At 39.1% G+C, this 22,741-nt stretch overlaps 2 protein-coding genes across 7 annotated transcripts in view; both read right to left on the reverse strand.

Moving 5' to 3' along the window:
* The window catches only part of rdx (BTB/POZ and MATH domain-containing protein rdx), a 199,471-nt gene extending 180,278 nt beyond the window's left edge, over positions 1-19,193 (reverse strand). For 2 of the 5 annotated variants that reach the window (XM_076526673.1, XM_076526680.1), the window contains exons 1-2: positions 18,602-19,193; positions 17,852-17,918 (exon numbers count right to left, since the gene is read on the reverse strand). The gene's annotated coding sequence lies outside the window, so the exon portion shown is untranslated. Of the gene's footprint in view, positions 1-16,981; positions 17,112-17,851; positions 17,919-18,001; positions 18,162-18,601 lie in introns of those variants that run through there. The other 3 variants (XM_076526674.1, XM_076526675.1, XM_076526677.1) reach the window with 2 other exon arrangements.
* Positions 19,194-19,407: 214 nt separating this feature from the next.
* Positions 19,408-22,388, reverse strand: Orc2 (origin recognition complex subunit 2). Of its 2 annotated transcripts, XM_033468982.2 has the most exons (9): positions 22,164-22,388; positions 21,914-22,027; positions 21,628-21,828; positions 21,303-21,571; positions 21,006-21,220; positions 20,805-20,934; positions 20,492-20,732; positions 20,157-20,390; positions 19,408-20,036 (listed from the first exon to the last, which is right to left on the reverse strand). In XM_033468982.2, the coding sequence occupies exons 1-9, from the start codon at positions 22,216-22,218 to the stop codon at positions 19,837-19,839; spliced, it is 1,659 nt and encodes a 552-aa protein (XP_033324873.2). In that variant the 5' UTR covers positions 22,219-22,388; the 3' UTR covers positions 19,408-19,836. The 2 variants fall into 2 exon arrangements, with proteins under 2 accessions (XP_033324873.2, XP_033324874.2); XM_033468983.2 differs by lacking the exon at positions 22,164-22,388 and having other exon boundaries at positions 21,918-22,027.
* Positions 22,389-22,741: the final 353 nt, after the last annotated feature.

Below are 22,741 nucleotides of genomic sequence, written 5' to 3' on the forward strand. Positions count from 1 at the left end.
TATAACAATTATAACAATAATAATTATAACAACAATTATAACAACAATTATAACAACAATTATAACAATAATAATTATAACAACAATTATAACAATAATAATTATTATTATTGAAGAATCACCGTTTCGGTCGACCTCTTGTCCAAGAAAGGGGATAGAAGATCCGACTAAAATCGGGCCCGCTGCGATAACGATAACGATATATCGATAACTCGCAGTCGCGGGTCGACAAGCAAGTGAAATGGACCATTTTTGATAGAACGATCGCGGAAAACGCGTACGAGAACACTTGATCCGACAGAGAACTGCGAAAGAAATGCACGAAAAAGAAGAAAAACAAGTCGACGGTGTGTGAACGAGTACGCAAGAGATTCTCGCGATCAACATAATGGCCGGCCTAATGCGAGGCTAAATGTGCGTGGGGGATCCTCGCGTAATGTGGACATCCTTGGCATAAGCATAGAAAGCTAGAAAGCCTCGACGGTGGTGGCGACGGTGGTGACGATGATAACCCAAATACTGGTCGCTGTTGTGCTCGGTTATCCGACTTCGTTCGAGAGAAACCTTCTCGGTCGCCTAAACGGATCGACCGGGGGGGGGGGGCGGTGGCGCCTATGGTGTAGCGCGCGCGCGCAGCATACGAAAACGTTTGATCGGTCGCCCGACGGTTCGCTCGATCTCCAAAAGCCGAAGAAAACTCGGATACGCCGCTGAACGAGACGGAAAGAGAGAGAACGTGATGCGGCAGGAAGCGATGTGACCGTGATGGATCGAGAATTAAACGTTCCGCCGATCCGTATCAATCCGAACCGATCCGAGGCGAGCCGAGCCGAGCCGAGTCGAGCCGAGCCGAGCCGAGGCAATCGGCGCGAAGGCCGACGATCATTCGGTAAATTCGAATCGTCTTGGCGAGCGATTCGGCTCGCACAGTTTCGCGTGTTGCCGCGGAATGTCAACAGCGAAAACATGGCCGATGTTGCTGCAAGTTTGGGAACATGTTGCAGTTCTACTTGGTTCGATAACCTTTGGACTGCCTGCATGATGCGATACGGAATATTGTACCGTATATAGGAGGATAGATGATTCTCTTTCATCTGACTGGATTTAATGGGAAAATATTTAGTGAAAACAATTAATTATGGCGTAGTCTACGCTATCTGACAATGTAGCAGGTTTCCTAAATATTTTCTGATATTATATTATTTATTATATTATATTATTATGTTTATTTATATTATTTATATTATTGTGTTTATTTATATTATTGTTTATTTATTATATTATATTATTATATTATTTCCTGATAAATGAAGACAGATAAAGAAGAGCTAGATTGTGCCTTTTTGTTCGTTCTCGGGCATAATCAACTTTATATATTTATCGAATAAAATATTAAAATTTCTTGTTCTTTTATTTTGTTTATTTTTGAATACAAAAATTAACTCCACATTCATCGAAAAAGATATATTAAACTTGATTATTTATTTTGATTATTTTTGAATACAAAAATTAACTCTACATTTATCGAAAAAGATATATTAAACTTGATTATTTATTTTGATTATTTTTGAATACAAAAATTAACCTTACATTTATCGAATAAGACACATTAAACATTTTTATTCTTTCATTTCTTGTATCTTTTAATAGAAAAATTAACTTTATATTTACCGAATGAGACACGTTAAATTTTTGTCTTAAAAAATAAACGAAATAAAAGAATACAAAAATTCGATATGTTTTAGTCGATAAATAAAAAGTTAATTATGACTAAATATATATTATAAAATATATTATATTAAATATATTATCAATAATATAAATATATAATATATTATTAATTACATAAATTTATTATAAATATATTATAAAAAACAAACCAAATCCATAGTAATTGGTCACCCTGCGGTAACCGGCTCAACTACTCTAATTGACTCAATAGGGCATCTACAATACGGCAGTCGACAGGTTAAGAAACAGGATGCACCAACATAAATCTCATCCAGAAACTGTTTCGATCGATAAGGTTCGACGAAAGAAATTTCATGAATGGATAGACAAAAGGGTCGACAAACGACAAAACGACTCCATGGCATGGGCGCTGGTTCGCAGTCAAACGAACGGCGTGCATAAACTCGTAGAAAGCCGGTTAGACCTTTTTCTGCAATGGTGCAACGGTGCAGTGCTTGAACGCTGCAACGCGACCAGGAGAGTTTGCTCACTTTCCCTGGCCGAGGCAGCCGAGCAAAATGCCAATCGTCGTTCGGTAGGAACCACCGATTTAACGTTGCTCAACGAGGGTCTGCGGTTCTTTTCGACCGCAACAAGCGCATCGAACCGTCTGCTGCCAGCAGTCCCCCTCTGTCTAACTCCCAGGCCGCGGTTTCGCGAGAGCCGAAGAAACTCTGACGAAATTACCAGCTAAATTTCAAGAAAAATTTATCCAAAACACGAATTCTCGCGCGGAGAGCAAATTTCGATCGCGTTAACGCTCCGTTGGACGAGAACCTGCTCGAAGCTACGATCGTGGGCTTTGTTCAGCGATCTTCAAGAATCATAGCAAACTGCAATTTTTCTTTATTTACTTTCAATTTTATGATTTCGAGTTCGAAACGCCATGTTTCAGCACAGAATCATCTAGAACGAATAATATCTTGGATATGGGAACTTTAAAGAGTTATTACTTTGTAGCAAAAAGATTTATTTTACTATTACGTTGGCAGAAAAGTAATTTCGGTGTTTCAGTGTGAAATAAAACTCCATTTTTGCTATACAAGAAATGAACTTTAATCGGTCAAATATTTTCCATACGATGACCTTTTGCCGTCTTTCTGGCAACTTCATGATTCCGCGCTAATAAAACTTCTGGTCCTTATCAGTAAAAAACTTAATCAAGTGCGATTCGAGGCTATCGTTATTATTGAAATTTTTACCATTTAAAAAGTTTCGTAAACTTCGAAATAAATGATAATCCGATGGTGCAAGGTCGGGGCTATATGGAGGATGCGACATCATTTCCCAACCGAGCTTCAATAATTTTGTACGTGTTGCTAAAGATGTGCGAGGCCTCGCATCGACGCGGTGGAACACGATTCTTCTGCGATTTGCCAATTCTGACCTTTTCACTTCGATTGCTTCCTCCAATTTCATAAGTTGTTGGCAGTAAACATCTGAGTTGATCGTTTGGTTGCTTGGAAGCAGCTCAAAATGCACAACACCTTTATAGTCCTACCAAATCGACAGCATGATCTTTTTTCTGACGCAATTCAGCTTTCGATATGGTTTGTGCTGGTCCATCGCGCTTGAACCATGACCTTTTACGATTAATGTTATTGTAAACGATCCATTTTTCATCATCAACGATCACTCGTTTCAAAAAAGGGTCGATCGCATTACGTTTAAAATGCGTATCGCAAATACCGATTCGTTGGGTTAAGTGAATTTCTTTCAATTCATGCGGAATCCAAGCATCGAGCTTCTTAACAAGTCCAAGACATCTTATGCGATATTCAATTGTTGTGTGCGATGCATATAACCTTTTTGCAATCTCTCGTACAGTTATATGACGATTCGATTCAATTATGGCTTTGATTTTGTCATTATCAACTTCAGAAGGTCGACCAGAACGTTGGTCGTCTTTAGGTGAAAAATCTTCGGAACGAAATCTTTTGAAACAATTCTAACACGTGTGTTCAGTTAAGCAAACGACGCCATAAACTTCGCATATCTCTCTGCGAGCCTCGGCCGCTTTCTTGCCTTTATGAAAATAAGAAAGTAAAATGTGTCGAAAATGTTCATCTTTGCACTCCGTGTTAAAATTGACAGCAAACTGTCAATCGTAAACAAAACTACACGGTATTTGTTTCTATAGTAACCTAAACGTGTCAACTACCAAAGCTGAAGACAAAAAGATTACAATCTTAACAAAAGAATGACAATGCCAACGTAACGCTATCTATTGTTGCAAACCGAAATTACTTTATTGCCAATCCAATATATTAAACTTGAAAAATGTAATTTTCGACGCAGAAAGCGAATTCCCAGGCCACTGTGCGATGGAGCTGAAAGAGCCGGAGAAATAAAGCAACGTTCCGGAAGAACGTTGGACCGTGCGAGTCGCCGCTCCGCGTTGGTTCGCTACGTTGCACAAATGTTATTGTACTCTTATTTCTTAAGTATATACGGTAGCCGAGAGCGTTCCGTCGAACGGCTAGCTGCTGAGAGTGCAACATCTGTTGCTCGTCAACGGCGCCCGGCACGGCAGCACGAAGCTGCGCGAAGCCGTGGCGCTTTCGTTGCGAGATATCGTGCAATATCGAACCTGCTATAATTCCAGGGAGCCCGAAATTCTTCCAGCGAAATTTTCGAAACGTTCTCGCCGCGTCAACGATCCCACGCGAAAGGTCGCACGAGGCTACGAGAACCGAGGGAACCACGGGGGAGTTCCGTCAAAGGCGGGATTCATCCTACGCCGAATGGGCAAAGCTGCTTCTCTCCTGTCCTCCTTTTATCCTTTTAGCCTCGTGGTCCTTCCATCCCTCTGTCCCTCCATCCTTCTATCTTCCAGTTCCCCAGGGAAAGAACCAACACCCGTCCCTCGCCCAGTATTCTCGTCGTTCTCTGTTCAACTCGCCTCGGCGGGAGCTCGACGAGAGCTCGCGGTCGCTCGAGGTTGCTCGGCTATGTGTCGTCGTTCAGTATTGAGCGGGGTGAACGCTCTTGCGCAATGCACGTACAGCAACCCCAACCTCGACGACCTCGAAGCTCCTTCGTCCGGGTCTGGCCTGGCCCGCTGCGATTGACTAACCGAATACCGATCACGTTCCATCTTGTTACAATTATTAACCCTCCTCCTAATGCACCCACTCGACTCTCACCCTACCCCAACCGGGGGTAATCGATTTGCCCTTACTCGCAATTAATCACTGCGCGATCAGACGGCTGCAACAACAATCTTTTATCAGTTAATATTCATTAAGTGCGACGAATACGTTTAGTTACAATTCTCTCTCTCTCTCTTTCTTTTTCTCTCTCTCTTTCTCTCCATTTGTATCTTTTTATAATCCCGGTGTAATCGCTTTAATTTTATTCAGAGTTGAACAAAAGGCAGACCGATAGTTCTCTAATTATTATTCGTTTCATTTCCTTAGCGCACTCCTTTGCTATTTGTCCTGCGTAATCGGCTAGTGTTCGTTACGAATTCAAGAATTTATTTACACACGCGGGGTCTAGACGCTTTAGTCTACCAGAAATATAAAAAAATTGTACAATTATATAAAAATCATACGTTATACAAGACTAGTAATATATATATAGTAATATATACAAAAAGAGTAATTAACCAGTTAGCTGTGACGCCTCCGTTTCAGAGCGCGCACCTACATGTGTCGCGAGAATCAAGCGACGACGAGTATACTCGTCAAACACGATGTAAGTGACGCTGTTAAAATATTGGATCAAAAAGACGGTTTCATTTGATAAAATTAACAATTTTGTCACTAATATTTACTTGTTCACTCGACGTTAACGTATACCATATACATAATAAACGAAAAATCCAGGGATAATCAAATACTTATAAATGTTAAAAATTCATATTGCTGCTGTAGAGAGAGAGAGAGAGAGAGAGAGAGAGAGAGAGAGAGAAATAGTGGTATTTAGCAAAGCAAGGAACAATATATAATGGCACTTTGCACGTCGAACACCGATACCGTGATTCTTTTCTAATTTTATTTTCATAACAATGTAAACAACTTCGTGCAGGATTTGCCTAAAAATATTCTGAACGTCTTGAAATTTGAGAATATGTTTTTCGTTTTCCTTAAAATTACAATTTAAATAGCCAATGATCACTGACCACCAATGGTCACATTTAAATAGCGAATGGTCACGATAGCCAATGGTCGCGAGTATACTCGTCGTGTCGCAAAATATTGCCATTTCTCCGTGACGAGTATACTCGTCGAACACAGCCGACTGGTTAAGCGATCCTTATAATTTATTTACTGCAACGAGAATTCTACTGGAACGATCGAATCGGTCAGAGTTAGTCCTACGAAACTCTTGTCCAAACGAAGAATCGATGTCCCAGGGCAACCCTTGCTGAAACAGGACGAGATGTCTGGATTACAAAAAAGAGCGGCCATTCGACGCCTCGAACGCGACCAATAATTCACGAATAGAATAGCAGCGGTGCCATTTGTTCGGCAAGAACTAGATCCGAAGCCGGATCTCTAGAATCCGAATTGGCGTGGAACGATAAACTGGTCGCTTGGAATATCGAACGAATTCGGGGCTCCGGCGACAATTTCGCCCGGCGAGTCCATTTACATTTAGCCTCCGCGCGTGAACCGACCTCTGACGAAACAAACGGAGAGAGAGGAGAGTCGGTCTCGCTCTCCTTCCTCTCCTCTTCTTCACCGTTCCCTTCGGTTCCCTTCCGTTCCTGTTACCTCGCACGACGAGCTTGCTCTCTCTCTCTCTCTCTCTCTCTCTCTCTCTCTCTCTCTCTCTCTCTCTCTCTCTCTCTCGCGTTCGGTGAAACTCTGTTTAACGATCAAATATCCTTTCTTCCCGGCCTCTCTTCCTCGCTCTTCCTCGGCGACATCGCCGGATTATGAAACGTCCTGTACACACGCCACTTTCACTGTCGCGGCCAAGTTTCATAACTGTTATTATCGAGGTCATACGTAGGTTGGAGGGAACTGGCCGCGGAGAAGAAGAGGACCGAGCAATCCAAGAGACAAAGAGAGAGAGAGAGAGAGAGAGAGAGAGAGAGAGAGAGAGAACGAGGGAGGTAAAAGGGTCTGGGCACGGCTGTTTCCAATAGTTATTGCTGCTCGCCGCCGCTGCAGTTCGATGCGAGCATTCCGCGAAAGCCGACAGCGCCGGTATCTTCGGAGCAGAGAAAGACTTCTTTTAGATCGAAGAAGCCAGGAGCGAAGTAAAACTCGTCGAACGAAGAAGATCGGGCTTCAATCGAGTCGTCCCGCAACACATGTTTTGCATGTTCAAGTTAGCCGAGGCGTTTTGGGATAGGAAAAGCAGCAGCCGAGCGAGCCGAGCGCGAGCGGAGATCGAGCGATAGAAAGACCACCGAGTCCGCCAACCAAGTTAAGGCCTGTCGTTTGAAAAGCGCGGCGTCGCGAATCGCCGGATTCGCGAGAAGCGTCGCAACATTTAGCAGAGGCCGATATCGCGGCTGCCAGGCGTAGAGAGGCAAAGTAGCGCGAGCGCAACGCCGGCAGCCCTGACACGTGCAAACACCAGAAAATTATGTTACACAGCCCCGGTCGAGTGTGTGCGTAACCGGGCAGCCGCGTGTGTGCACGCGGCGTCGTGCTCGTGTGGTCGCGCGCGCGCGCGCGTGTGTGTGCGCGCGACATGGGTCACGCAGAAAACCGCATCAGCCACGCTGCGATGCACGTAACATGTGTGTCAATGCGACTGACAAACCGCCGTGCCGCGCAACACCGCGCCAGCGTTCCATTGTTCGCAATTATTTTCTGTAACGTCGTCGCCTTCGGTGCTTTCTTCGTTCTCCTTCGTTCGTTTTTTTCGACGCGGATCGGCCACAGTTCGGCTGCCGTTCGGTCGCCGCGGTTTTTCGACTGCGGTTTTGAACGGGGTTTGGTCGCGATTCGGCCGCAATTTGGTAGAGGGTCCGAGCCGGGATCGAGCGGTCATATTGGGGTGGGGGCCCTTGGAATATAGTTGGTGCGACGATCGACTATTATACACGCGTGTACACTACCGCACAAAAGTATCCGGACACTCGCGAAATGTGTGTAACAGCAACGCGCGTATGTTAGGTTGGTTGCGTATGAAATGTCGGATTTTTAAGCGAACATATAAAACCGCGTGTCTTTTTTCGAAAGCTGATTATTCGATGAAAATATGCTCCATTTGCTTCAATACACTTTTCCCGACGAGATTTTAATGCACAGATGCCCCGTCTTAAAGAAATTCTGATCTTTAGATTCAGTGAACTCTGATATGGAATTTTTCAGACTGTTTAGTCCGTGAAAACTGTTCTAAATGTTAAAAGAAAAATGGAAGTCTGTTGGCGAAAGATCCCACGAATGAGCTGCGTGCTGCAAAATTTCATATTTCGATTCATTTAATTTCGCAATTGTTTTGTACGACGTATGCGACCGAGCGTTGTCGTGGAAAAGTATTGTGAGCCATGCCTATTAATCCCTTAACCCTCTATGGGCCGAATTTTTTTCGTAAATATAAACAAATTTCTGCAACGGAAAATCTATTATTATAAACCTATATATGCTAATTAAAAATATATTTAATAGTTTAGACAACTTTATTACAACTAATTCGATTTGTAACTCTGAAGTAACAACGGCTTATAATGTTTCCACTTCTGTGCATGAATGCTTAAGCGTGAAATTCCATAAAACAGTTTGAATTTGGCGTTAAATATAGATGTACGTTGCATTTGGAACTGGTTGCCAAATAGTTTCTTGTGGTCTTGAATTTTCCTCATCCGATGATAATTCGGTACTAAATTCATCGTCACTGTCAATAATATCTATGCGTCGTCTGGTAAATGCTACTGGATGATCTTCATCGGACTCAGAATCTAATAAAGAATCTTCGGATCTGTTACCGCTGATGCGTCTAATTCTAATTCCTCTTTTATTTTCATACGACTTTGTATCCATATTTTGGATATTTGATATATAAATTTGAAAATAGAAGAAAGCACAGCTATTACCCTAAATACACTCGAATCTACCACAATTTCCCAATGTAACCTGAAAGTTACAAAACTGTATCATATACAAATAGTAACAAAATGATTATATTGAAAAGCAAATAAATAAATTGTTATTGATATACGAACCCAGAGCTATTATATACGCGTTTTTTTATTTAGTAAACGCCGACAAAAGCACAAATAATCTCAACTGCACAAGATGGTCCCTTTGGTTTCTATCTACAGACAACTTGCAAGGTATTTATTTTGACATTTCAGGATGATGGTGCTGCCAACCGTCATCAATATTGTTATCGGTTATTTCAGAGGCATTATATAATTAAGACGTATACATCATCTTGTGAAAAAAACTAAAACTATTTGGTAAAATGTGGATATATTATATTAGCTTGTGACTTGAAAGTTACATGGGCCTATAAGAGGGTTAACGCACAGTTTAAAAAAAAAAAACCGGTCAAAAAGAATCAATTTTTTTTTAATGTAAAAAAACACAATTTAGAACATTGTCTTGGCAAAAAAATTAAAAAAATACAAAAATAATCAAAATTTTTTATTTCAATTTTGGATTTTGATCCACATTGCAGAAAAGAGCCGAATATTGCAATGTTACACGTACATCGACTTTTTTATCTTTCTTTTCGAATTGCTATTTCGGAAAAAAACATTTTTATCAGTAAAGATATTTATTTATACTTTTACAACATAAATAATAATAACACTAGTATTTATTTTAAAAAATTATTCAAAATTTTCCTTGATGTGATATATTTCGAATGCTATATTTTATTCTTGAATAAATAAGTGTTATAGCTTACAATCCCATGTAAACGATAAATATCAATAAAACGATTTTTTGTCTTTGCTTTCACATTGTTATTTTCAATTCTCGATTATATTCGAGTGTGAAAAATTACAGCAGCATAAAATACAACGCCGCTCGAATTATCTCGAGTGTACAAGTTAAGGGTTTAACAAGTGATGGGCGTATAATTTACCATTTTTCATGCGTTTCATCGATGTACTGGCAGTACTTCTCGGCTGTAATTGTCTCCCGAGTTCGAAGGAACGAGTAGTGATTTACTCCAGTCACAATCGTTTCCACCAATGCTTTCAGAGCATCATTTTTCACAGACGTTTCGGGTCTTCCACGCGGTTCATTTTATTGGGAAAAATCACCGGACCGAAAATTTTCAAATCAACGCTGCACTTTTCGATCGTTAACAGTATTCTGTGCAGCTTTCGCAGCATTATTACATCATTTATTACTATTTATTAATCATACAAAAAAATTACACACGAATATCGGTTGAATTCATATCCTTACGAAATTCGAAACACAAATAACAAAATAGAACACTTTTGAGAAAATCTTCTTTGTTGAAACGTGTGACTCTGGCAATGGACAGTACGACTATAAACGAGATTATGCCAAAAGCAAAAGCATAACAAATACGAGAAGACAAACGTTCGCATGTAAAGAAAATCCGACATTTCCTATGCACCAGCCTAATATTACGTAAGCGTCAAATATTGCAACGAGCATCGTTCCTTATTACTCTTTAATGAGATAAAGAATATTTAAGAACTCTGGACGCCTTACTGGTAATTTTAGTAACACGGTTGGAAGAAGTTGGACGCGGAAGATATTACATCCGGATCTCTTACATTAAACCCGGCTTTTAGGATGCGACCAGAAATGTGATAATCGTTAACAACGCTAAGAACAAGCGAATAAAATAAAATCGTTGCTCGGCGGAACAAGCGACACGACGAGAAAAACGGAAACGACCGCCGCAGCCGCGTCGTGACAAGTTGCGTTGAGAACGTCGCGGCAGAAACCCACCGGGTTTCTTGTTTCCAGAAAAAGTTAGCAGAATGATAAGGAACTTATTGGATCCCTGGAGAGAGCAGGGACGCGGTAAATTATCGAATGAAACGCGATATTAAAGGGCTTACCGGAGAGGAGAGACTTCTGCTCTCTTTTCTCCGTCAGCTGTTCCCCCGTCCTTTCTCCCCTTTCCCCTTTTCTCTTCGGCTTCTTACTTTACTTAACCGCGGCAGAGTAATTAGTCTGTAACGAAGTTTTACGGCCGCTTTAATGGTCTCCGATACGAACGAAGAGCGAGAGAAAACGGCTTCCCGAAAAATCCGACCGCGTTTTCGACGGCAAGTTAAACAGCGAATTGCTCCCGCAATCGGCACCGTCGCGTATTTCCCTCCAAGAATATCGAGTGTCCGCATCGAATACTCGCTCGTCGATTTATTAACCTTTTAGGCACGACGCGGATGGCTTGTCATCTCTCTGGACGACGCGCCACTATAGTGGCTTGCTCTAGTAGCTCACTCGCTCATCGTTTGAACCAAATAATCGTCTTCATATGCATTGTTTCACACTTCTTTTGTCTTCGCATCGATTTACAACAGTCTACAGGGTGTCCGAAAAATGTCTCGCGATCCGGAAATGGCGGGTTCCTCGGATCATTCGAAGCAACTTCTTCCTTTACAAAAATGTTCTCCGAGGCACCGTTAACGAGTTATTAACGAAAAACAGTGACCAATAAGAATCGAGTACGGCTGACGCGAGGCGGCCCAGCCAACCCCACGCACGAAGCCCAGTTCCGCTCATTGGCTCGATCGCCTCGCGCCAGCCGAGCTCGCCTCTCATTGGTCACCGTTTTTCGTTGATAACTCGTGAACGGTGCCTCGGAGAAAATTTTTGTAAAGGAAGAAGTTGCTTCGAATGGCCCGAGGAACCCGCCACTTTCGGATCGCGAGACATTTTTGGAACATCCTGTATATACAGACAGAATATACAGTATCAGACTCTGTACAGTACATATCAGACACTGGCGTCCAGAGAAATAGCCTCGCGCAGAATTCAGCCGTACCTAAAAGGTTAAAGCGTCGAGTCCGATATTTGAACTTTGTCGCCGAGCCTGATATTTTAACCGTCTACGTCTACGGTGCAGCGAAACTCGCTGCTACAAGAGTTCATTCGGGAACATCCGTTTACCGAACGGTCTCCCATTGAATTCAATTAAACGTGTCTGCTGGGGATTCCTCCGTCCTCCTCTTCTCCTCCTCCTCCTCCTCCTCCTCGTCCTTCTACCGCTGCTCCCTTGCCACGAATGATTTTAATATGAGCAAAACGATCCTTATCTGTCGAGTTTTGTACGGTAACAAACCGCATCGATAAGCAGGACCGGTTACGGAGTGGAAACCGGCAATTAAAAGTTTTCAAGCATCGTTGGCAAACGTAGGTATCGATCGAGAGACGTAAAGAGAGAAAAAAACAGACGGGGAAAGAGCAAGAAAAAGAAACGGAGAGGATCGCGTCGCGATCGATTGTTTTTCTCGCCGTTTGATACCCGACAGATCGTTGATAGAAACATTCGAAACATGTCGCCGTATACAACGTGTATGTAAAACGTTGGAAATTCGCGCGAGAGACGAACAATGGCCGGATTTGATCAGCTGCGGGTGTGTCACTTAGTTGGCGAACGGGGATGGTGGTTCGGAGAGCAAGCGGATGGAATTGCAGACGAGGACAGAGGAGGAGGGAGGCTGCAATCTCGGCTACAAAAAAGAAACGAACCGAATTTGATCCCCGGGGAGACGAGATCTTTCTCCTCGGTCTTCCACGGCCCTCCTCGGCCGGAGAAGAAGCGATTCGCAGCATCTCAAGGATCCCAAGGATCCCAAGTATGCGCAACCGTGTCGGCTTATTACCGGAGCAATCATATTCTTGCACAAGAGACTAGTCTCTCGGCGCGATCGCGACCGTCTTCAATTCCCGTAATTGAATGTCACTAGCTAAACTACTTTGTCGACTTCGATCGACTACCGCGCGGCACAACTCGCCGCCGTTCTACACAGCGAGAACACTTGCATCATGTACCGGTGTTAATCCTTCTGAACTTATTCGACAACTTCGAGCGGCGATAAATCTTCGGGAGACGAAGAATCGTAGAGCCTTGAACGGTTCAATGAAATATAGTGGAGATAGCCTGTAACGAATTATGTAATTCGTTCTAGAATCTCATTGTAGAATCCATTGATGTGTCGTATCCAATGTAGTAAATTAAATAAGAAATCCGTAACAAATTAAATTTACAGTATTTACTAATATTTGCATATTCTTACTTATCTTATCTCATGTCACATTTTTGTTCTACCTCGTGCGAAATCATTGCCAAATATTTACAGCACGTACAATAATTTCGCACGAAGTAGAATAAACGCGATATGAAATAAAAAAAAATAAGAATACGCAAATATTAATAAATACTGTAAATTTAATTTGTTACATTTATGTTTCACACGCATTGGATACGAGTGCAGATTTATAAAAAAAAATGATAAAGACGAGGAATGAGAGGAGTCATCGATTCTACTTTTATCGTGTTTCCTCGTGCTCATTGTAGCACCTTGATTTAATGAGAAAACCTCTGTTCGCTGTAGCATTCGTTCGTTGTAGGACACCTCGCTGTATTTCAAGATCTCGAATAGATCCTGATCGTCCGGTTATATTCCCGGGGCTGCAGAGCAAAGTAATCGATTTGCATTTTCGAGGGTGGTGTTCTCTCCCCCTCCCTCCGTCTTGTGCAGTCGATAAAGAGTACGAGCAGAGCCAACCGAAGCGCGGAGTTGCGCGTTCATCCTCCAGCTCTAACCGGTGCTCCTCCGTCGCGCGTCGTCTCGGGACATTTAATATGCCGTGGCAGAGGTTCGCGTTTCCCACTTCCACCATAGGAACAAATACATGGCAGCGAGCACCGAGCCGTTTCCACGAAGAAACCGGTACTGCCAACATCGCCGAACATTTCCCCTGCTTCTCGATGCACCGACATGAAAATTCCTGATCCAAAGAGAACGCGCCGAAATTCAATCGGTTCGCCGTTTTCGGCTGTTCAAGAACGAACGAAGAAATTGTTAAATTGCGCATCGTGTGCATCCGTTCCGAGTGTTTCCATGCGGCGCGAGGTGCCGATCAAAGCGCTCCGCGCTTCGCTTCACCGCAGAAAAATTTCTATTTCAGAGGAATCCTTTCTCGAAGGAACAAAGAGAATTTATTGATTAATTGCACGTGCCGGAGAAACAATGTTGAGCGTCCCATTGTCTCGGCGGACAAGTTGCACGTAGTACGCAACGCGGAAGAATCTACTTGGACGACCCCTTGGTATACGAAGCATCATAGTGCACGGTAACTGTATTTAGAGAAAATAAAGTTTCATGAACAATTGCCACAGTTTTATTGGCAAGTTACCACATAATTCTAATACGTATCAAGATAGTTTACCATTATGTATTAACTGACTCACCAAAATATATATATATGCAAAAAAACTCGAGAACAAGCCGTACGGATAAATTAGGTAACCAATTGTATTTAGAGAAAATAAAGTTTCATGAACAATTGCCACAGTTTTATAGACAAGTTACCACATAATTCTAATACGTATCAAGATAGTTTATCATTATGTATTAACTGACTCACCAAAATATATATATATATGCAAAAAAACACGAGAACAAGCCGTTTGGATAAATTAGGTAACCAATTGTATTTAGAGAAAATAAAGTTTCATGAACAATTGCCACAGTTTTATAGACAAGTTACCACATAATTCTAATACGTATCAAGATAGTTTACCATTATGTATTAACTGACTCACCAAAATATATATATATGCAAAAAAACTCGAGAACAAGCCGTACGGATAAATTAGGTAACCAATTGTATTTAGAGAAAATAAAGTTTCATGAACAATTGCCACAGTTTTATAGACAAGTTACCACATAATTCTAATACGTATCAAGATAGTTTATCATTACGTATTAACCCTCTATGGGCCCATGTAACTTTCAAGTCACAAGCTAATATATCCACATTTTACCAAATAGTTTTAGTTTTTTTCACAAGATGATGTATACGTCTTAATTATATAATGCCTCTGAAATAACCGATAACAATATTGATGACGGTTGGCAGCACCATCAACCTGAAATGTCAAAATAAATACCTTGCAAGTTGTCTGTAGATAGAAACCAAAGGGACCATCTTGTGCAATTGAGATTATTTGTGCTTTTGTCGGCGTTTACTAAATAAAAAAACGCGTATATAATAGCTCTGGGTTCGTATATCAATAACAATTTATTTATTTGCTTTTCAATATAATCATTTTGTTACTATTTGTATATGATACAGTTTTGTAACTTTCAGGTTACATTGGGAAATTGTGGTAGATTCGAGTGTATTTAGGGTAATAATAGCTGTGCTTTCTTCTATTTTCAAATTTATATATCAAATATCCAAAATATGGATACAAAGTCGTATGAAAATAAAAGAGGAATTAGAATTAGACGCATCAGCGGTAACAGATCCGAAGATTCTTTATTAGATTCTGAGTCCGATGAAGATCATCCAGTAGCATTTACCAGACGACGCATAAATATTATTGACAGTGACGATGAATTTAGTACCGAATTATCATCGGATGAGGAAAATTCAAGACCACAAGAAACTATTTGGCAACCAGTTCCAAATGCAACGTACATCTATATTTAACGCCAAATTCAAACTGTTTTATGGAATTTCACGCTTAAGCATTTATGCACAGAAGTGGAAACATTGTAAGCCGTTGTTACTTCAAAGTTACAAATCGAATTAGTTGTAATAAAGTTGTTTAAACTATTAAATATATTTTTAATTAGCATATATAGGTTTATAATAATAGATTTTCCGTTGCAGAAATTTGTTTATATTTAAGAAAAAAATTCGGCCCATAGAGGGTTAACTGACTCACCAAAATATATATATATATATATATGCAAAAAAAAACACGAGAACAAGCCGTACAGATGAATTAGGTAACCAAGAATAAATTGTTGGAGTCGACAATTTCTGGTAAGCGATCGTCCGGTACCGGTGAAATTTTCGAAACCACTTATGGATTACCAAGCGATCGGTCTATTATTAATCAAACGAGAACCTAAGGTGACGTTCCTGCGCCTCGAAATGTTAAAACGTTGCTCTCTCTTTGGTAGGCGTAAAAGTCGCGATAGCGAAGTGAACCCGATCGAACGGGGCAAAGGAGCTGCCGGAGGGAGACCGGTGGGGAGGGGGCAATATTTCAACAATGGAGCATTATTTAAGGCCGCGTGCGCGCGTGCTTATGTATATTCGCTTAGCCGAGCCGAGCCGAACCAAACCGAGTCGAGTCGAGCCGAGCCGTGCCGCCACGCATATGGAAGGAATCACTCCGTGGTCGAGATAAAAGAGTTCCATGAGTCATGCACGTAGAATCTTGAGTTGATGATCGTAAGTGATCCTTGACGCTTAACGGCTCCACGACCTCGATTTTGGTAAAACAAGCGGAAATTGGTTAAGCGTTCGCGGACACGGGTTTTGTAGTGTTGCACGCGTCAGCGGATCCCTGACAATAGCAGGCGGTCGGTCAACTTCAAATTATCGCTTGCCGAATAAATCGCGATTCGCAATACTCTGTATCGAGTATCCACGCTCCCCTCCCTTTTCTTCTCCGCTAGGCTAGGAGTCGCAAGTTTTAGAATGAAATTGGCAGAACGACCGGTGAAATTGATTTTATCCAGGGAAAAGTGAAATATCCGCCGGTGTTACAATGATATTAGCAAAAAACGGCGGAAAAATAATCATGACTAACTACAACAGTTGTACGTATGTATAAAGATTGGCATCTATTCGGGAACGAATCTGTGGTGTTTGGAACTTTTACTCTAATCTAATTGAAAGAAACATTAAATAAAGCATTGGACAGTTTTAAATAGAACGTTATCGATGACGGCGTCTACGCTGAATCACGTAGTGTCATGGTAGCGGACGTTTGAATTTTATTCGTATGTCACGACACACGACAGAATCTGATCATTCGATGACCAAGAGGACAGTTGTTACATTAAAGTGTATCTTCTAAATTCTAACGAATAAAAGACAAATGTCGTTTCGATGAAAAATATAGAGCACCGTCTATGCGTCAATATTTGAATCGTCACCTAACCAAAGATATCTAACACAGTATCATTTTAGAATCGATCATAGAATAAGAACCTGTTTGCTTTCATATTGACGACCAATTTTCGTTCGTCGATACTGTATCTTTGAGAAAGTTTCACAATATTATTCCTAACGTAATGATGCGTACGTAGCGAAGCATGTTTGAATTTCAAGCATGTTTATAAATATTTCTTTGAATGTCACAAGGTACTTACGTTGCAAAATTATGACGTTCCCAAGACCGATAATGGAATTTCTAGTCTCGGACGCTCTTGTTTCGAACACGAAGCCACACAACACTCGGTAAACAATTTCTTTTAAATATTAAAAACTCGCGGAACAGTTAATAAAGTTTGCTGCCGAAATACGATTCCAAAACTACGAAAAACATTGTTAGAAAGCATACTAGACTCCGAACGTTACCTGGCGGCGGTATTATGAAATCTCAGCTATGTTCGGACCGATTGGATTCCGTCGATAAAGATGGAAACTGTAGCTTTCATATAATTAAACTACAAACGATATGAATGAAATTTTCAAATAACAAAGTATGTTAAATGTAACAGACTGTCTTCGTTATTCTTTATATATTATTTATAATCTGTCTGGGTTATTGTTGATAATACCCAAATGGTCTAGAACATATATAGACAAGCTACTGTAATCCTTTATAATTGCATACATGTAATTAAATTGTTTTAGAACACGACCACATTTCAATTTTCGTGTTCACCATGTTACAAGATGCACAACTAACAAAATAATACATAATAAATTGATCCATTATCTTGCTGTAACGATACTTTGTACTTCACATCTAGGCTATAAACCATTCGAGAATTTATACATGTATTTTGAAAAAGATCGTGTGTAATTAGAAATAAAACAATAAAAGAAAAATCCAATATAAATCTGTAGGTTTCTTGTGACACTAATAATTTCTTTAGTTACCATTGTAAGAAATTTTTCAATTGTATTTAGAGAAAATAAAATTTCATGAACAATTGCCACAGCTTTATAGACAAGTTACCACATAATTCTAATACGTATCAAGATAGTTTATCATTACGTATTAACTGACTCACCAAAATATATATATATGCCAAAACGATCACTGTTGTACTGCATCAAATGCAATCTGTATTAGATTATCTGTAACAAAAATATATATGTATGTTAGAACTTTGCTTTTATGTACCCATTTCTCTATCTACATTTTATAATAATTGCAACACCTTTCTCAATTTGTTCACCAGGTGATTTTTCTGCCATGAATACACATACGAGCACAATTAGCGAAACGTAAAAATGATTTGGAGTGTATATCTTTAGAATATGACTCGTAAATACGATCTAATTGATTCCACCATGGTCATTACAAATTTTTCGAGAGATAGATAAGAAAACCCGAAGGATATAAACGAATACGAATAATGATTTAATTTGTCTCCGGTGATTGATAGGTTAAGAAAGATACTTGGACAACAGAAAATTTTCGAACACCGTTTGAATCACATAATTTGACTACAAAATATCGTGATTAATCGATAAAAAGTCGAATCCGCTTAAAATGATTAAATTCTAACAAACATTTAATTGTTATGTTATAAGGAATATATCAAAACAGCAAAGAACTCTTTGTCGCTTTTTTCAGGACAAAGAAGCTCCAAGAAAGACCGAGATTTATTATTGTTTGACGCAGCAAATTCTTTGCTTTATAATATCCGCTTACGACTCAGCACTTTTTCAATTATAGTATTACAATTACTTAGTAGAGAAAACATTGAATCATGGTCGACAGTGGTGACTACTCGGTCATTGTATTGTATACTTGCCAAAGTCAAGGTCGTCCAACTTGCCATTGTAAGGTCAAGTAACATCGTGTTTACAATGTCAAATAGAAGCTGTAATTCACGCTAGGCTGCAACACACAGGCACATGTTTCACGCACTAACATTTCGAATGAACTTACGATATTGTCCGCAGCTAAAAGAAGGCGAAGCATCCCCGCTTGATTGAATAACCTCGTTCAAAATAACAAGGAAAAAAGTAAACGAAAAGAAAAAGTCTCAACGCGAAAGTTAGGTTAGGCCGATATGTAATGTAATAATGAGCCGGTAACCGCACACCCGACTGAACGATGGTATTTTCGATGCTCTCTCGGTACCCGTCTCGGTACGCGCTGTTATTCAGTTTGTGGTCGTTACTGGACTGCAAAGAACACTAGTATCTGCCAATGTGATTACCTATCGACTATCGTCCTATCTGATTGAAATCGCAGAACGAATACGTTGATAATGAGCAGCACCCATTCAACGTTTCCCTAGCGCGAACTCGCTCGTACGACCTAACGTACTTTACATCTTACTGTAGCTTGCTGTAGCCGTTACATATCTGATATTACCGTATTGTATTCACTAGCCGGCGAACATGTAACGTGTAATAATCACACAGAAAAAAAATAATTCACGATATTGCCACCTGGGTGCTCTGCTCTGAAACGATACCAGCGTCACGTGTTAAGTGACCGCATACAGCGTACATGTGGGCTATTTGCATCTGATTGCATCCCAAAAGTGGTTACAGCCTTTGTAGATGTACTTACATATACATGTATACTGATATAGCAATAAAATAAATATTTTTTTACTAATAGTTATTTTATTACCGCTTTTAGGACTCAAATACATTAGAATGCAGTGTACAGTGGATCAAGAAGGATTTGCTTAGTTTTCCCTTTTTCCTTTTTGAGGGGATAACATAAATTCGAAAAAGTTGTTGGTACAATTTGGATTTCTCTTTTAATATAACTGTTTAATTCGCATTATCGCAGAAAAATCGAAATTAACTAAACAAGTACTTATTTGGCCTACTGCATATTGTAATGGGATGATTGCATTTGAATACCATTTTGATTTGCGCTCACTTTCCTGTGCGTTTACTTTTTCTTTGTGTTTAACAAACATTTGTTGTTGTTCTTTTATTCGCAGTCTTCGTAGACGGCGATGATTTAATACAAAAATAGTATACCTTATTTAAACAATAACTTAAAAAGAATTTGTTGGATATATCATGGCTCGTGTTCATCCAGAAATTGTTTCAACAATGCGTTGCTTAATGGAATTACAAGATGCTCCGCACTATCAATATTGCGCTTCAATTTGACTAACTTGTGATCTATAAACTCCGTTAACTGTGCTCTTAACGCTAAATCCGAGCTAACGAGGAAACCTTCTCGGGCAGCACGATAGAGATCTTTAAACGCCATTCCTAGCAATAAAGTATAAATAAATATATGTAATAAATAAATAGTATAATAAATATGATTATTATGAAGTGTAAAGGATTGGATTTACACAGATAATCGTACGATATACAGTAAAGAATTACCTGTGAAAGTGGCATTACTGCTATTGTTTAGTTGATTCTTGGCGAGTAGTATGTAAATTGATTTGGCATTCGATGTTAACGAAAGGAAGACGTTCTGAAGGGATGATAAAGCCAAAGCACCGCTTTGTTGTACTAAAAGTGAACTTTCGTATGACGTTTCTTCTTGATATGGTAAAAATGTAGTTGCATCCCACCAAAAGAAATTAAATCTTGAACGTTTTACATGATCCCATACTATGAATATGAAAATATAAAATAACGTTAATAACTTAAGTAAACAGATATTAATGTAAATGGTAAAGTAAATGTAAAAGTAAAAGTAAAACTAATCGTACATAGTGGAGCATTGATGTGATCAACCGATGCCAGGACACGAACGTTTCGTATACTTGCAAGACTAGAAAGCAAGTCTTGAGCTTTACTTGAACGTAGCATTATACCGTCGATATTATGTATTAACAAATAGAGTCTGTCTTTTGGATTTCTCTTCAAGGCCTTTTTAATAATGTCTATGCATGCGGTTGTGTCGGCAGGACAATTTAATTCCAATAGATCAACAATTATGCCATCCAGTATCTAGAATAGTTATACGTTAATTTATAATATCATGATTTATTTTTATATTTTGATTCTATTTATATAACTTACATCCTTTAATGTCAGACTAGGAAAGAATCCATTCACCACCAATGATGGATGATAGCATATACTTTTATGAAAATTATTAATTAAACATCTTTTTGATCCCAAACCATATAGTAACATGGAGTAACCTTGTCTAAAATAAAACAGAGTGTGAAATCATTTGCAAAAAGTGAAGATATTATTTTATATGTGCTTTATACGTACTCCATAATAAAATACCACATGTGAAATAAGGTGGTATAACTATTGCTTAATGAACAAATGTTTTCTTTATGTCGCATCGATAGATAATTTTGCTTTGCTAATAATTCTTCCAATTTTTCTTTTGTTAAACGTGAATTACGTAAATCTTCCAATGTACGATCAGACGTGACTACTTTCCCTGTTTGGCTTTCAAAGTATTCGTCGGTTCTCATATGCTGTAAAGACACAAACAATGAAATATTATTACGAATAAATTCTTTGATATATATTTTTCTGTAAAGATAATACCCTACTTACAAAATCTTTATGGACAATTGCTGGTTTATTTCTATTACCCATTCTTTTTGGTGTACTCAATAAATTCGATTGGAATGCCATCTTGTTCTTAAAAGCTTTGGACTTGATATCATTCTCCTCTTCCTCCTCCTCCTCCTCTTCATTAATGAATTCTTTATCACTTTCACTTGATTCATCTGAAGATTCTTCATCGGATGGCACATAATCACTTGGTTCAGATATGCTTTCACTTTCACTGGAACTTGATTTAATCTGGAATCTTCTGCAAACTTGTGGGGTGTTATTAAATAATTTATTCTCGAATAATTAAAAATAAAATTGATACCTTTTCCATCATTCTCATGTCCATGGGATGTTTTTGTATTACATATTTCTACTCTTTCAAGAACAACTTTTGGCAGCAACACATTCTTGGAAGCAACAGGTGTACGGTATAAATTTGCCTTTTCTGTCATGGCATTCTTCTTGCCATGTGTTTGAAATTTATATAATATCTGACCACTGACATCGTCATTGGAGAATAATTCTAAACAAACATTGGGCATTTTCATTATTATTACATTCTGAAAAACTAATAGGACACAAAATCCTGAAAAATTATTCAAAATTACCAACTGGTTTTTGAACTGTTTCTTCAATATCATTCAATTCTTCCCTCGACGCAATGCATCTTTCCTCCAATGCATCTTGATTTTCGTTCAAATCACTTTTTGTGCGTCCTTGTTCTGTAACAGAAAAAAATATTACTTCGATAAATGATATGACCTCGAGTGAGGTTTTTGAATAAAATACGGTTGTGTACTTTTATTAGATATGTATTTTCAAATTTTCGGACTTTCAAATTTTATGTTTAGCCAATACCTTTAACACGAGCTTGTATCCTGGACGACCGTCGTATATTTTCTGTGTCAGACATGTTATTTATATATAGTTGTACACAATGTACGTCTGTTAAATCGAATGCAAATGTGAAAATCTCAACTAAAGCAACCGCTTCTAGTTAAATAAAATCAATGGTGTCGCAAATCTAGAATAACACATTCTTGTGCAAATTTAAAAATGTTTTGCTTAATACGCCACCACGCGAGAAAACAAAAAATTACATGCAGGTATACCATGCATTCATATGTACACATATATGTAATACATACATACATTTGTACAAACTAAATAAAAAATGTATATTAGAATAAACATCATAATTATTTTTTTAGGTAAAAGTAATAAACATAATTTTAAAAAATAATTATTTTGATTCATTATCAAAATTCTAGTTACAATATAGTCACGTTGAATTGACATGGCCCGGGCATTTTACCGCGCGTTTTTCAAACCATAGTATTTTACAATTTTCTTCTTTCCTAAATATTCCCATACTACTTCTAATAGCCTAAATCTTCTAATTTACATATAGCTTGTTCCTGTCATTTTTTATTTCC

This window comes from Megalopta genalis, chromosome 15 (assembly GCF_051020955.1).
Source record: "Megalopta genalis isolate 19385.01 chromosome 15, iyMegGena1_principal, whole genome shotgun sequence".
Taxonomy (NCBI): Eukaryota; Metazoa; Arthropoda; class Insecta; order Hymenoptera; family Halictidae; genus Megalopta; species Megalopta genalis.